The 15,725-nt window shown below is 52.5% G+C and overlaps 1 protein-coding gene across 1 annotated transcript; it reads right to left on the bottom strand.

Moving 5' to 3' along the window:
* Window positions 1-4,313: 4,313 nt before the first annotated feature.
* CLEC3B (C-type lectin domain family 3 member B) lies at window positions 4,314-13,006 on the bottom strand. The gene is made up of 3 exons (XM_060110788.1): window positions 12,781-13,006; window positions 8,584-8,682; window positions 4,314-4,949 (listed from the first exon to the last, which is right to left on the bottom strand). The coding sequence occupies exons 1-3, from the start codon at window positions 12,887-12,889 to the stop codon at window positions 4,549-4,551; spliced, it is 609 nt and encodes a 202-aa protein (XP_059966771.1). The 5' UTR covers window positions 12,890-13,006; the 3' UTR covers window positions 4,314-4,548.
* Between the last annotated feature and the right edge of the window lie 2,719 nt (window positions 13,007-15,725).

Genomic DNA, 15,725 nt, shown 5'->3' with positions numbered 1-15,725 from the left:
GATTGTGTCATGATTTTTAGCCTGAAAGAGACACTCATAAACCATGCTTTTCATGAGTCACCCATGAAAGCAGGTAAAGTAGAATCTAACGTTAAGCTTCAGAAATAGCCCTGCAAAATCTGGGTAGAAAATGTGTTTTTACAGGATTCCCTACCAGCAATCTCAAATACCCACCAATGCACATCACCGTCAACTCCTTTTCACAAAACTTTCACAATCACATCATGAATTATCTGAAAACTTTCTTCACGATTCAGGAAGAACTGAATGTATATAGTAGATGGCACATGGGCCTTGGAACTCAACAGACCTGTGCTGGAAATCCAGCCCCATCCATGGATGTTCTTAGAAAAATTATCCTCTCTGTACTCCATTTTCCTCAACTGTAAGATAGGCTTAATAATACCTCTCTCCTAGGTTATTATGAATATTAAATGAGGTAATTCCTGGGTTGTTGTCAGGACATAGTAAGGGGCTTGTGGGTCAGTGCCCAGCACACATCAGGAATGCACACATTGCTCATTTTCTTTGTTTTTATTAATATCTCCACTGTCTCTCAGCAAAGCCAAAATCAAAAGAAGAATGTGCCTAGAGGTTTAAGGCATCCAGGACACATTAATGCTTTCAGTTTAAGCAAATATGTGTACGTGTGTGGGAGGGAAGTTCGCATTCCAGGGGCCGACTCTGACCAAAGTTTGAACCAGCCTTCTCTGCTGTATAGCTAGCTAGTGGTTACACAGGAAAGGCTATGGTTTAGGGAGGCTGGGAGAGATGTGGCGGGAAATGGGAACCAGGAAGGATATTATTTTTAAGGGTCAAGCAGGAGCCTTGGGCCTACTAGCAGCAGAACAGGAGAGGTGATCTGAGACTTCCTCAGCAAGTAAAATCACCAGGAGTCCTGATGACTTGGATCTCAAGCATGACAGACACTGAGGCACCTGTGGTGCCTCACAGGCCTGGGGCTTGAGTGACTGGTAAGGGGGGGACCTCCCATGGAGATGGTGATCTCAGGAAGGGAAGCAGACTTGAGTGGGAGATGCCAAGTTCTCTTTTGAAGCATGTTAACTTAGGTGCCTAAGGACTCCCAGGTGGCGGTGTCCACCAGGCATCAGAATTTGTACCTGTTTGGGATTTAAGAGAGAGAGAGAGCAGGGCCCACGATCGCTGCAGAAAGTAAAGTGTCAGGGGGCGGGAGCTTGTTTGGGCAGAGGAAACAACCACCAAACAGCTTTCTTTTCTGGAGAGAATTCTACAAAAGACATTCCCAAGGATAGTTGGGCAGAATCCTGGACTCAAGAGGCTTAAGAGATCATCTAAGCTAAACCTCATTTTGCAGGTGAAGAAATTGGGGACCAACATGCCCCACAGGCCTTCTCCAGGATCCCATAGCAAGGGCTACCATTACCAGCCCCAGGTCTCTCAGGGCACCCCCATCTCCACACTGGGGGTCTCCATCTGTACTTCCTCCCCTTGACTCTCCCTTCCCTTGGCTGGGATGAGCTAGGCTGAGGAAGGTGGTAGGAACAGCCAAATGCAAAAGGATTAGGAATAGGAGTGGCAGCTGTGATGGGACAGGGCGGAGAGAGCAAGGCTCAGTTGGAGCCTGAGCACATGGCTCCAGCACAATGGTTAAGGGCCAAAAAGCAGACAGAGAAAGACCCTTCCAGAAACCGCCCTCTCACATGATTAAATAGGAATCTCTTAATCAGATGGATGGATTTTTCTTTCATTGGTTCATGTATCCTAGAGTAAAGCAGGGCTCAGCATCAATATTACTCCAATCTTGTTCAGATAAGTAGGCTGGTGTCACTGAAAAGAGTGATGTCACTTAATACTTGAACTTCTCCTAAAGTACGGGTCAAAAGCGCTCTGTCATCAGAGTCTATTTTGCATGGTCTGTGAGCATTAGGCTCTTCTCCAAGGCTGTTGAAGGCAAAGAACTGGAAACAACTGAACTTGCAAAAGGAGTTTTTACCCAGTCTTTTGCCTCCTTACAGCAGTATTTCAAATTATCCCTTTGTTGTGCATCCTCAGAGTTTTTTACACACCAGGGCAACACACGGTAAAGAGGGAAATGTATAATTGTGAAAGAGGGCTCTACCATCAGCTCTAGTAAAGAGGAATGGAGAAGTTGAAGATGTAGAAAGCAGTTCCCTTGAAGGTCTAGAAACCAATACCTTATCATTGTTTATATATGCCTTGGAAAATTCAAATTTTGTAGACAGGGCCAGGAATAGTGAGGTGAGTGAGACACTCCCTGGGGTACAAAATTTAAGGAAGTACCTAAAAGTTCAGTAATTATGATAAAAAATATTTGAACACAATGTTTTAAAAAATAAAAATTAATGCAGGGCTTCCCTGGTGGTGCAGTGGTTGAGAGTCCGCCTGCCGATGCAGGGGACACGGGTTCGTGCCCTGGTCTGGGAAGATCCCGCATGCCGCGGAGCGGCTGGGCCCGTGAGCCATGGCCACTGAGCCTGCGCATCCAGAGCCTGTGCTCCGCAACGGGAGAGGCCACAACAGTGAGAGGCCCGCGTACTGAAAAAAAAAAAAAAATTAATGCAAAAAATCTGTGATAAAAAAACACATCAAAGCTTAAAGACAGGATCCCAGGACAGGTGTACGCCAGCTTGAAGTCCACAAGTCTCTGTCTCAAGTGTAAGAGCATTCCCAGCTGATTAAAGATGGGTAACGATTCTCTTGCTCATACTTCCACCTGCTGCTGGAAGCAGGCAATGCCACGGTGGCACCTCTCCACCAGGACCCGTGCTCACATACAGAGTCCTGCTGCCCTCTTGCGGGCATCCACCCAATGCAGGGAACTTCACAAAATCCGTGGCCACCTACATCCTGCTAGATAGCTGAGTGGGGTAAAAAGAGCCCAGGATTCAGAGCTGCCAGACCGAGATTTGCATCACATTTTTGCTTCTCACTTACTAGGCCGTCTTGAAAAAAATCACGTTACTGTTCTGAGCCTCAGTTTCTGCACCTATAATGGATCTCATCCATCATTACCTCTTCCTATAACTGTGGAATTACACGAGATGCTTTCTGTGACAATGCCAAGCAGGCTGTCTGGCACAAAGTGCACACACAGTTCATTGTAAGCTACCTACCCCAGCCCAGCCCACTCCCCTTGATCAAATCAAACTATCATCAATTTATTACTGAAGGCAAGACACACTAGAAGACAACCAGGGAGGAAAGATGTGGCAAAGTCCACACAGTGGATGATACCATGGCTGATGTGATAGGGAAGACCTCCCCTAAGGGTGTCAGTAGAGCTGGGCCTACATGGTTGGATGGGCCAGGTCACACCAGGAGCTGGCCAGTAGCCTCTGGGGGTCACTAGGCCACTTCTCTGATGTTTTATCTCAGGGAAGATCCAGTAATATGAGACAAGTATCACGGTGGTGGAAAGGCCAAGGCCTTTGTAATCCTGGCTCTGCTGCTTACTAGCTGTGTGACCAACGGAAGTCACTTAACTTCCCTGAGCCTCAACTTCCTTTTCTACAAAACTGGGATCATAACACGCCTGTCCTGGGTGGAGTGCCTGCGAGTCTGTGGGCTCAATAAGTAGTAGCTGGTATTGCTAGGGTGGAACTTCCTGTGAGGAGCGGGAAGGAGGGGGACACACCAGTCAGGCAATGTTGGCCACTGTCATATTTGGCTCCTGAACCAGCCCCCTTGTTGGGCAAGAAGGCGGATGCAGATATCCCCCGTGGGCAGCCTGTGCTCTCACCCCGACAGGACTCAGCATGTCAGTGCACCCCAGAAATGAATCCCCAACAGGAGGGTGTCAGGTGGGGGTGTCCCTACTCCTCTGGAGTTGTGGAGGGGATGCTGGATTCCAACACGATGAAGTGGAGTCTGCAGTAAGAAGACTGGAAATCTGAATAAGGGCTGTAACTTAGATAACAATATTGTAACAGTGTTTATTTCCCGACCTTGATAACGGTGCTCTGCTTCCGTGAGAAAATGACCTTGCTTTCAGGAAACACACTGAAATATTTAGGGGTAAAGGGGCATCACGTCTGCATTTCACTGTCAAACGTTCAGGAAAAAATAGAAGGATAAGCAAATACGGGAAAACATTAGTATTTGTGGAATCTGGATGAAGGGTATACGGGAATTCTTGCAACTTTTCTGTAAGTGGGAAATCCAATGAAATATAAAGTTATTTAATTTTAAAAAGGCAGCAGCAGTCAGGGGTTCCCTCGTCCCCCGCTCTTCTTTTCCTCCTCCCCCTCCTCTGCGCCCAGCTCGCCATCCTTCACCACCTCCCTACTCGCCTCCTTCTAAGCGACCTCTCCTTGGGCTCCCGGCCGGGCTCCTGGACTCCCCACCCCCTCGGACCCGGCACAGACCGCAGCCACTCTCTGCCAAGCTGCACCCACTTTATTTGCAAGAGGAGGCCCCCAGCGCGCGGGGGCGGGGATGCGGGGCGGGAAGGTCCCACGGCCCCTCTTCCGGGGCTCAGGATCCCACCCTCCCATGGCCCCGCCCCCGGACTCTGCCCCCGCCCCCGCCCCTGCCCTTCTCGGCCCGCTAGACGATGGCGAACTGACAGACGTAGGGCAAGTTGTCCCGGCAGCGCTTGTCGAACCACTTGCCGTTGGCCGCACCGGCCAGGGCAGCGCAGTTCTCGACCTTGCCGCCGTCGGGCTGTGCGGTGATCTCTGTCTCCCAGTTCTTGTAGGTGATATGGCCGCCAGTCATGTCCACCCAGGCGCCTTCGGCCGCCATGTCGTTGAAGCCCAGCCAGACCTCGGCCTCGCTGCCCACACTCTGGCTCAGGTACTCGTACAGGGCGTCATTCTCGGAGCCCGTATGCGGGGTGCCCAGGGTGCCCCCTCGCGAGATGCAGTCCTCGCTCGCCTCATGGAAGGTCTTCGCCTGGACGAAGGCCAGAAAGCACTTCATGTGCACCTTGGTACCCTTCAGGCAGACTGGGAGGGAGGGGGGGAAATGGACGTCACCCAAGGTCTCCGGTTCCGGAGCCAAGAGCCAACCGCCAGGGGCAGTCACACCATCCTCCACCCCATCCCTGTACATCCTGTCCTCCCTGGACAGGCTCCAGACCCAGGCCAGAGGGCCGTGCTGTGGTGGGCACTGATGCACATCTCAGATCCCCATTCAAGAGGTGGTGGAGACCCTGCTGCTGAGAGTGAGGTCAGCCCCCTCAGCTGCACACGGCCACTCCCTCAAGGTCACACCCCTCTCCTGGGTGCCCCATCCAGTGCCCAGGGGAAGAGGTAGGGTCATCTCTCCCCCAAGCAGGATAATTCTGAAGGGACCTCTTAGCTTGGAGGCTCCACAGGGTGGCAGAGGCTGGCCTTGGGCCTGTGCTGCTACTCAGCTCCCCCTCTGCCCAATCTGCTTCCAACCCCTCCCTTCACAGTTGGGACCCCAGTCTCTCCCTAATAAATGAACTCCATCTCAGAGTGGGCTTCCCGGGGAGCCCAGGCGGAGCCATCTACTCTGATCTTCCTCCAGCCCCACCCTCCCTAAGATCAAGAAGCTGCAGGGCCAGGGGACATCCCTACCCAGAACCTAGACCACACTGCAGGTACCCAGGACCCCAAAGCCCTGCCCCAGGGGCCCAAGCAAGCTCCCAGAGTCTGCCAGGGGCCTCTTCTGGGGCGGCGACTGGGAGGACGGAGCTGCGACGGGCAAGCCCCTGGGACAGAAGAGATGGCCCAGGCGGTGGGCCAGGGGCTAGCTCTCTCAGGCATGGAACTTGAGTCCAAGATTCTAACTTTGAATCTGGTCTCAAAGGTTGTGATGAAGGTATATATTTGGTCAGCTTAGGAGCATAGAATGTTTTTACTTAGCAGTTTGGGGGTTTTTTTGTTTATAATATTTATTCATTTATTTGGCTGCGCCGGGTCTTAGTTGTGGCACACGGGATCTTCGTGCGGCATGCGGGATCTAGTTCCCTGACCAGGGATCGAACCCAGGCCCCCTGCATTGGAAGCGTGGAGTCTTAACCACCGGACCACCAGGGAAGTCCTAGCAGTGTGTTCTTCAGCTGGGTTTGTAACTTAAATGTTTAGGCAGTTGGGGTACATGCCTCCATTTGTCCTCTTGCTGCTGACCCCAAAAGTGTTAGGGGCGGGTCTGCACTCCACCCCACCCCCATCCCCTCACTCACTCACTCTCTCACTCAGTTGCTTTCACTTAACACGCATCTCCATGTCCCCATGAGCACCTGACACCCCTGGAACCCTGAACTCCGGGCCTGCAGCATCACAGAGGTGTCTTTACTCACAGATGCCGTCCCAAGGCAGCCAGCCCTACCGTGTGCTGTCCTGCAACTCATCCTGGCCGGGTTTCATTGCCCTTCCCAGCCTGGCGCCACACTGCCTTTCCTTCCTGCTGGGGACACTGACACGCCACCAAGACCCCCTTGGGGTGAAGGGTTGACTACCCCAGCTGCTGGGAGTGCTGCTGGGAGACAACTCAAACTCTCAGCCCCTTTGGGGATTGCATCAGCGGAAGACAGCCCCCTCCCCCATGGTGTGCCCCCTTCCCAGAGCAGCCTGCACCCAGTGACTGGCCCATGAGCCCTCTTGCCCCAACTCAGGACAGCTCTGAAGGGCCCTTCCGTCGTCAGGGCTCCCTCTGCAGTTGGCTGAGGCTTTCGTTGAGACGCGCAGGGCGCTCTTCCCACTGCTGCGTCGTTCTGTCTCTTCCCTTCCCCAGGTGCTGATCCTGGGTGTGCTCCCTAATAAACCTCCTGCAGGCTAAACTCTACCTCGGGGCCGCTTCTTGGGAACCCCACCTGCAGCACTCCCTCCAACAGTTAGTCCTCAGTAAGTATCAGTTCTCAGTGCCTTACCATCGTTACTGACATTTTGTCACTCTGGCCTATTCATGATCCCATTGATTCTTTTTTTTTTTTTTTTTTTTTTGCAGTACGCGGGCCTCTCACTGTTGCGGCCTCTCCCGTTGCGGAGCACAGGCTCCGGACGTGCAGGCTCAGCAGCCATGGCTCATGGGCCTAGCCGCTCCACGGCATGTGGGATCTTCCCGGACTAGGGCACGAACTCTTGTCCCCTGCATCGGCAGGCGGACTCCCAACCACTGCGCCACCAGGGAAGCCCGATCTCGTTAATTCTTGCTGGCCTTCCATAGCTTTGCTCCTACCGTGCCCTCTGCTTGGAATCCTTCTTTATCTTCCTACACATGCAGGTTCCAGTGAATACATTGATTTCATGAATATATTGAGGCTCCCAGAGCAGGACCCCGGCTGGGTCACCTCTGCCTCCTTGTGCCTGGCAGAGGCTCGCTGCGGGGAGGACCTCATGTGTGTTTGCTGATTGGGGGAGGGAAGGGGCAGATGGCGGGAGGGGAGGGCTGCTCCCCTAACCTCTGATTCTCTCAATTCTTCAGTTAGGTCAGGAGAGCTCAGGAGTGCTTTGTGTGGGGTTATTGACAAGGTGATTTGCAGGTAGTGGTAGTAAAGGAGAGGGTGATGAGAGGGAGAAGGTCCCCAAGGAGGCCAGGAGTCCGTGAACCTCCTGGGAATCAGCAGATATGGAGGGGGTGTTTAGTTCTCCATATGCCATGGACTTTGCACGGGGAGGTCCCCACCACATCACCCACCTCAGGAGGCAAGTGGCATCTGGGTTGCAAGGTCTTGGCACAAGCACAAAGCTTAGACATAAGACCTTAGAGCTTGCCCTGCAAGTCCACCCCCAGCCCTTCGACTTTACAGATGAGGAAACTGAGGCCCTGAACAACACTGTGCTCATTTTAAACATTCCCCCATGTGTTAAGTATTATTGTTAGTCTGTATTCTGTGTTCTCCAGGGCAAGGTCACGAAGAAGTAGGTGAGTTTGAGATGTGTGGAAAATAGAGACAATATGAAAGGAACTTGGTGGAGAGAAAGAGAACAGGCTGCCCAGGCAGGCTGGCCAGGCAGTGCTAGGGCAGGGGGCTACAAGCTGTGTCCCCGGGCTCCGCAGCCATGTATTTTGTCCATCCTGGTTTAGCTGGTTTGTGCAGGGCCAGGAAGACCAAAGCCCACCTTTCCTCACACCCAGCACGCACCAGGCAGGCTGCTTCCATTCCCATCCTGAACTGCACTAACTAGCCAGGTGGGCATGGCAAAACCAGAACCTCTCTATGCCTCAGTTCCCCTCTTTAAAATAGGGGTGATAAATCCTGCCTCAGCATAATGATGATGATGAAGAGTGGCAGCCTCAGAAAGCTGCTGGCACAGGGAATGAGGCTCACGCCCTGTAGGGCTGTGGGGGCTGGCTGAGCGCAGGGTCTCCTGGGGTTCACTAGGGTTGCCTCTGCTCCATGAGCACTGCAGGGCTTGCACTTCCAGTGGGCTGTAATGGATTCCTGTGGGAGAGCTTGTTGTCCTTTTGGGACATTGCTGCTTTCACACGTCAGGGGATCTTCCTGAGAGAAGCAGGCTGAGGAGGGGGCTCCTTGAATCCAGTGCCCTGGACTACAGGGGCCACCAGGGCCCTGGTGCTGGCTCGAGGCTACAGGTGGGTTGCTGGCTGCTGGCCTGAGCCCCTCTGTCTCATGTACCCCTGCCTGGAGAGGCCGCCACATGCACTCACCCGTCTGCAGGGCCTGCTGCTCTTTCAGCAGGGCCACCTCCTGGGCCAGGCTGTCCAGCTGGGTCTTGAGCTCCTCAAGCATCTTCGGGCTCACGGCATCTAGGATGAAGTCAGAAGGAAATGGGGACAATCACAAACACGTGAGAAAGGCAGTAGGGATTGGGGCAGGGCAGGGACTGGGAGGGCTGGACCACTGTCAGCCACAAGGGGACGAGGGAAATGACTCCCCTTGACCTTGATGTCTTGGCATACTCTCTCCCTGTCCCTGCCAGTGGTAGTCTAAGTGATCGCTCGTGATTTTCCTTCTGCCGGGGGACCATCCTTCTCTTGCTCTTGCTAAAGTGAGACCTGTACTGCATTGTTTAGGAGAGTTGCTGGGATCAGATTGGGTCGGGATTGGCAGGAGCGGGGTGGAGGGTGCAGACAGCTCCTTCGGTGACACCCAACCACCCTCCCAGCTCTAGAGGAGAACAGAGCACAGGAAGCAGGGCCAGCGGCCCTTGAGACCTCCCAGATTCACTTCCCCAGGCTGGAGGAACAAGACACGGACCAAGCAGGGCATGCACTCGGCCTGGGGCTGTGTGCAGCAGCACAGGTGAACGTGTGTACAGGCTCTGAGGTTGCATGCATGTGGGTGACCTGGGCAAGTTCCACAGCCTCCCTGAATCTACTGTCCTCATCTGCAAAATGGGATGATAATAGCCCCACCTCCAAGGATTCTGAAGAAGAATAAAGACTAAGAGAAAGAGAGCATGTGACCAGCGCTGGGCTCATTGTCAGCCCTGTGACGTGGGTACTGTGTCTCTTCTATACCACCACCAATTCACAGACGGGAAACTGAGGCCAGACCGAAGCAACTTGCCTGAACTGGCAGAGCCAGCAGCCCGAACCCGAGTCCGCACGGCTCCAAGCTTGTTCTCCCCACGTCTGTGATGGCAGCAGGTTTCCTAATGTGAGCGTTCCTGAGCACAAAGGCCCATTCAGAGCCAGTTATGCATGAGAGGCAGATGTGAAATGTCTTTCTCTACGTGTGTAAGTTGAGAGCTAAGTGGGTGGACCCCAGTCTTTCTGAAATCCCAGGAGCTTCAGGAAAGGCTGAGCTCAAGCTTGAGTAGAGGGTGGGGAAGCGCTTCCATGGTCCATTTGGCTGTGCCTGCATAAAGTGCACGGTATGAGGGGTGAAGTCAGACCTTTGTCCACCCCAGATTCCTTTGCAGGGGAATCGCAGGAAACGTGAGCAAGAAACATACTGGCATATATAGAAATTCATGATGTAACTTACCAAATATGAGGAAATTAACACCCAGATGAGCAAGGCGAAAAAGGGAGTGTTTGGGGCTGGCAAACTAGCCTGACTGGGTTATGTGTGCCTCACAGTGGGCCTCTGCCTCAGTGGTTCACAGCAGCTCTGTACTCAGTCCCGTGATGCACCAGCACAGGGCACCGCGTAAAGTTGTGCAAGTTGGGTACTGCACAAGGGCACTCAGCTGAGGGGACAGGTGGGGCCCATGTCCAGCCCCTAAGCCTTGCCCTGGCTGTGCTGTTTGACCACACCAGAGAAAGGGATGCTCTTCTATAATTTGTCAGCTCAGAGCGGGGAGCCTTTTGTGATTTGCACCAAGGTGCCCGAGTGTACGAGGGGCCCTCCAGGGACTGGCCAAGGAGCAAGGTGCTAACAGAACTCCACTGAGGAAGGCGTGGGAGTTGGGTGTTCCTACAGCTCTGGTCTAGGAGTCGGAGCCCTTGTGCTACCCCTCACTACCTCTGAGCCTCAGATTCCTGATGCATGTTATTGAAATGGATGCCCTCAGGTCCCTGTTCTAAGAGCCTGTGACCCCTGTGAGGCCATCCTCCCCACCTGAGCTCCTCTGCCAGGTGTGGCCACGTGGCCCCTGGAGCTCCAGCCGCCCAAGCCCTCCCTGCCTCACGTCTGGCTGACCCCCACACTGCTGGCTCAGACCACACCCCACACCAGGGGCAGATGAGCTCCCAGAAGCAGCCTGGGCTCTCCCCCTTCTCATCCCACCCTGGGGGCCAGCATGGGGCCACAGCACATTCTGTCCTCTCTTCCCTGCGTCCATCCTGCCAGCTTGTTCTCCACCACTCAGCGGGCACTGAGGGGTCTCCTTGGGCACAACTGTCCCTCCTCCAGACACCCTCCCCCACTTTTGTGCACTGGCCCCTATGACTAGGTTGTACTAGGTTGTTCCTTTGATTTCCAGTCCTGGCTGCTCCCAGGAATCACTGGAGACTGGTGGGAAAGGCAGATGCTGGGGCCCATTCCAGGCCCAGATCCAGCATTTCTGGGGGTGGGTCCCAGGTGCCTGCATTTTAATGTATTTCCCAGATGATGCTGATGATGCCTGAGGGAGAACCACCGTGGTTCTCAAATTGATTCACATCTTAAGAGCAGGGATGCTGATTGTCTGCTAGAGTGTTCAACACGTATACTGGCCCCTACCTGGAGAAAGAGCTCTGTAAGCATGTGTGGTGCAGGTGGGCAGCAGGTCGAAGGAAGAAAAACCAAGCTGCAGTGGGTTTCAGCAAGAGGCAGGGCTGGACAGGACACTCCACTCTTGCTCTGTCAGCTGTTCTGCGGGCCTCCAGAGTCCTGGACCTCCATGGGCCACCTCCATGGGGACCACATGGAGCTAGGGTTCAAGTGTGACAGCTGCAGAGGACCAGGGCATTGTCTGGTTTGACCTTCTTGTCCGTATGATCAAATACATGATTTACATGATTAAATAAATACATACTAAATCTTTGGTAAACTTGAGAAATTAGCAACTATTTTCCACATTCAAAAATTCTGTTATTTGCCTTTGGAACTGTGTATCCTTTATAAAGAACATCCTGGGTGGCAATTTCAGCTAACGTTCGTGGACACACCATGCATGCTGTGAGTCTTCTTTTTTTTAATGAACGTTTTGTAAAAGGTAATATAGCCATATAACTTTAAAAAACCCAAACAGTTCAGAACGTAAAAGTCTCCTTCCCAATCAAGTCTGCCCTTAGCTCCCTAGTTTTTCTTCCCAGAGGTAATCACTGTTACTAACTCTTGTGGATCCTTCCAGAAAATTCTATGCATATACAAGTAAGTATATATTTTTATATAAGTCCCTTTTTCAAAACCAATGTCAGCATAGTATCCATTCAAAGTATTGAACTTTTTGTTGTTTACTTTATGAACTGAACCTTGGGGATTATTTCCTATCAGCACCCAGATCTGCCCATTTTGTGTTGCAGGCCTGTGGGTCTCCATGGTCCTAATGTGCCCTTATGTACATTGTCCGTGACCAGTGGGCAGCTGTCCATTTACAGAAGAGGCTCAGAGAGGGGCCTGAGGGCGGCCCATGCCCCTCTGCCTTGCCTTTTCTGTGCTCTTGGCCCCAGCCACCTGTTTCTCTGCTTAATCAGCACTCATCCCCTGGAACTCTCTCTCCTCGCCTTGGAGGCCTGTAGGGGGTGACAGCCCCAGTTCATTGCCATGACATTTCACTAATGTTGTCTCAAAACAGCCCGCGGTGACCTCACTGCAGGCAGGGCTCCAAGGGCAGGCCTTGCTGAGGCCAAGGCAACCCAAGGACACCCCAAACCCAGAGGCAACAGAGGGAGAGCAAAACTGCCTCCACTATCCGAGTTTGGGTTTGAACATTTTTATTTCCTCGAGGCTGTGATACACTATAGAACTAAGAATTAACTTGTTCCTTCCCCGCCCCCACCGTGCATCAAGTATATCCTATGTTCCAGACACTTCACATGTTTTCTATCATCAGATCCTTACAACCAGTGTTGGCACAATCTGGAGCAAATGGCACAATCCCTATTTTACAGTTGAGAAACCTGAGGTTTGGAGATGACAAGGCAAAGCCTGCCAACACTCCTGATGAGAGTCAGACATCTCCAGACTTCTGAGCCAAAGGTTTGATTTCTGTAAAATATTGGGGTGGTGGGGGAGTGGATGTCAGTTTAGGTGATCTGGAAGCTTCTTTCTGATTCTAAGAGCCAGTGACTCTTAGAGTTTTGACAACTGCCCCTGCTGCTGGAGGACTCTCCCAGGTCCCAGGGGGTACTTCATTGAAGTTCCCTGGACTCATGGAGAAGGAAAGTGAAGCAGGGGAAGGAGAGTGAGGACCAGCAAAGGAGAGGGCGACCAGCTCCCTGGAGGATGGGGAGGGGCTCCACCCCCCTCCTTACCTTTCTTAACATTTGAAGCCTTCTTGACCTTGGAGGTAGGTGTCTCGGCAGTGACCTGGGTCAGGAGGGAGAAGAGGCAGAGGAGCAAGTAGGGCCCCCAAAGCTCCATGCTGCTGCACCGGCTGGGGCTGCTGCTGCCGCCTGCAGTGGACCTGGGTCAGAGAGCACTAGTGGCTGTGGCCTGGGCTGCACGTCTTAAGGCAACTGCCACGACGACCTCTGTCCAGGAAACCCTCCCAGAGTTGGCTGCGGGAGTGCCAAAAAAAAAAAAAAGCTTGCAAAAGGAGGAAGCCCTTGGGGCCACAGAGCCTCGCTGCCCAGGGAACACCCACCCAGCATCCTGGCCCCGCCTTCTAAAACAGAGTCATTATTTTCTAGGATTCTGAAAAATACACGCTAGTTGTCATAGCTCACATCTGCTGAGCAGTTACCTTGGGCAGGCGCTGGGTCATACTTTTCCCTGGCCTTGTGGAGGCCTCACACCAGCAATATGAGGGAAGTGCTGTCATTTCCCCATTTTACAGTTGAGGAAACTGAGGCTCAGTGAGGTTAAGGGAACCCAAGCTACCCAGCTGTAAGGGGCAGCGCCAGTATTTGGTCCCAAGCGGGGTGACTCCAGAATGGTCACACAATGATTTCTCCTTACAGAGTGAGCTGGGGCTGACTGCTGGATTGTCTAGAATGTTTGCTGTGATTCTTTTGTGGTTCTGTCTCTATGCACTTGATGTATCTTTGGTTAAAAATACAAGGGAGTCCTCTCCTTTTTTCACTTTCTGTTTCTCAACTATCCTGTTTGAAGCAGAGGTGACCACGGTGGGAGAGGGGCAGGGGGAGAAAAGAATGTCCCCGTGAGGAGCAGCGTGGTGTGGGGTGTCAGGGTGCAGCAAGGTGGAGGGGGGCACCCCCAGGGGAGCAGAGGTCCTACATGGAGTGTTGGAGTCCAAGCGAGGAGAAGAGGTGGTCCGCATGGGAGAGCGGGTGGTGGCAGAGGTGAGAGAGTGGTTACATACAGGGGCACCCATCAAATAAGTACATTTATTAAAGACCATGGGAGCCAGGTTTCTCATTGTCAGAAAAGGGAGGTAGAAATATAGAGAGAAAACTAGAATGAATCCTATGGTGTAGGATTAAAATTGGAGCTATCGGTGTGCAGTTGTGGACTTTGACACCTAAAGAGGAATCTATAAATGTCAATGGAAATGTGTGCATCAGCCTGCCAGCTGTCTGGGTGGAGCAGAATTGCCTCCAAAGCCTCGAGCACTCCTGGCATCCAAGTGCCACCTTCTGTAATAAATACAGCTTTCCACTAAAAGGAACCAGAGCACCTTGGAGAAATGGCTGATTTCAGGGCTGGGGCAGGAAAAGTAGAAAATGAGCCCAGAACAAGTTGTTTTGCCAGAAAGCAAGGAATTGTTTAAAGAAGGATGGGAACGTGCCAGGACACAGAGCCAGCTTGAAGGAGCTTCTTGGGGCCAAAATCAGGGACAGTTTGAACATCAAAATAGTGACAGTAACAGCAAAACAGGAAATCATGAGCATACACAGATATAAATAAATAAGCGAATACACTGGAAGTCTGCTGAGCAATGGGGTATTTTCATCGTCTCAGATTACTTGCCCACAAAATACTTATTAATTACAAAGAGGAAAGAGTCACCTCGCAGTGGAGAAGCCTGGAAGATGTCACTTGAATGAAGTGACCAAAGCAAGCATCGTCAGTAATGGGCCAAATGGAGAGCCTTGCAGCACCTGAGCGCCTGATGGGCTGCGGTGAGGAGAATGTGGCGTCACCTCCGTGAGACTCCTGCCAAGGAAACACCACACTAGCCCAACTGAGGGCTTTCTACAAAACAACTGCCCAGCAACTTTCAGAACTGTCCAGGACATGTCTGAGGAACTGTATCAGACTGAAGGAGATTGCAGGCACAGAGCAACAAACACAACGTGTTTGGACCAGACCCTTCCGCTCTCATGGACGCCCTTGGGACAACTGGAGAAACTTGGTGGGTCTGAGGAGCACGTGGCAGGGATGTACCCCTTGGATGTTACTGTCCAGTTTGGATGGTGTGTTGTGACTATGGAGGAGAGTGGCCTTGTCAGTAGGAAACATGCACTAAAGCACAACCTTTGGGCATCAGGTCAACAATTCACTTGAAAATGGCTCAGGGGAAAAATATTCTTTGTACTGTAGTTTCAGATTTTCTGTGAGCTTTAGATTGTTCCAAAAGAAAATGCAGTGCTATGTAATTCAGGCTTTTCTTCCAGGGACTCCGCCTTGCCCCATCTGATTTGGGGAGGGATGTGCCTGCAGCCCAGCCTGGCTGACCTCCCCCTGTGGTCCCCAAGGGCAGGAGCCTGGGGCAGGCAGTAGGCACTCTGTGTGGCCCTTTCTGTCAGGGGCCATCCCTCACATTCTCAAGAGTGGGAGAGGGTTTTATATCCACAGCCGGCCCCTCAGTGGGACGGTTTAGGGCTGAGGATTATGCAACCTAACAGGCAGGGAGCCTTGCTTCCTGGAACTTTGGGTGGGTAGCACATAGCAAGAGAAAATTAAAATTCTTTTTTTCTTTTTAAAACTCCATTGCTTTTTTTTTTTTTTTGCGGTACGCGGGCCTCTCACTGCTGTGGCCCCTCCCATTGCGGAGCACAGGCTCCGGACACGCAGGCCCAGCGGCCATGGCCCACGGGCCCAGCCGCTCCGCGGCACGTGGGATCCTCCCGGACCGGGGCACGAACCCGCATTCCCTGCATCGGAAGGTGGACTCCCAACCACTGCGCCACCAGGGAAGCCCTCCATTGCTTTCTTGATTTTCTCACCTCAGCTCTTTGGCAGCAGGGAAATGGGAGGAGTTTGTTTCCAAGTATGAGGCTAGGACAGGCCTGATTGTTGAGGCTGTGCCCTGGCTATGCTGGGAAGGAGGTCCCAGAGAAGCTCTGCTGTGGCC

This window comes from Mesoplodon densirostris, chromosome 10, assembly GCF_025265405.1.
Source record: "Mesoplodon densirostris isolate mMesDen1 chromosome 10, mMesDen1 primary haplotype, whole genome shotgun sequence".
NCBI classification, from domain to species: domain Eukaryota; kingdom Metazoa; phylum Chordata; class Mammalia; order Artiodactyla; family Ziphiidae; genus Mesoplodon; species Mesoplodon densirostris.
Note: the sequence above shows the minus strand (reverse complement) of the source record. Positions and strands in the feature narration are given on the sequence as shown.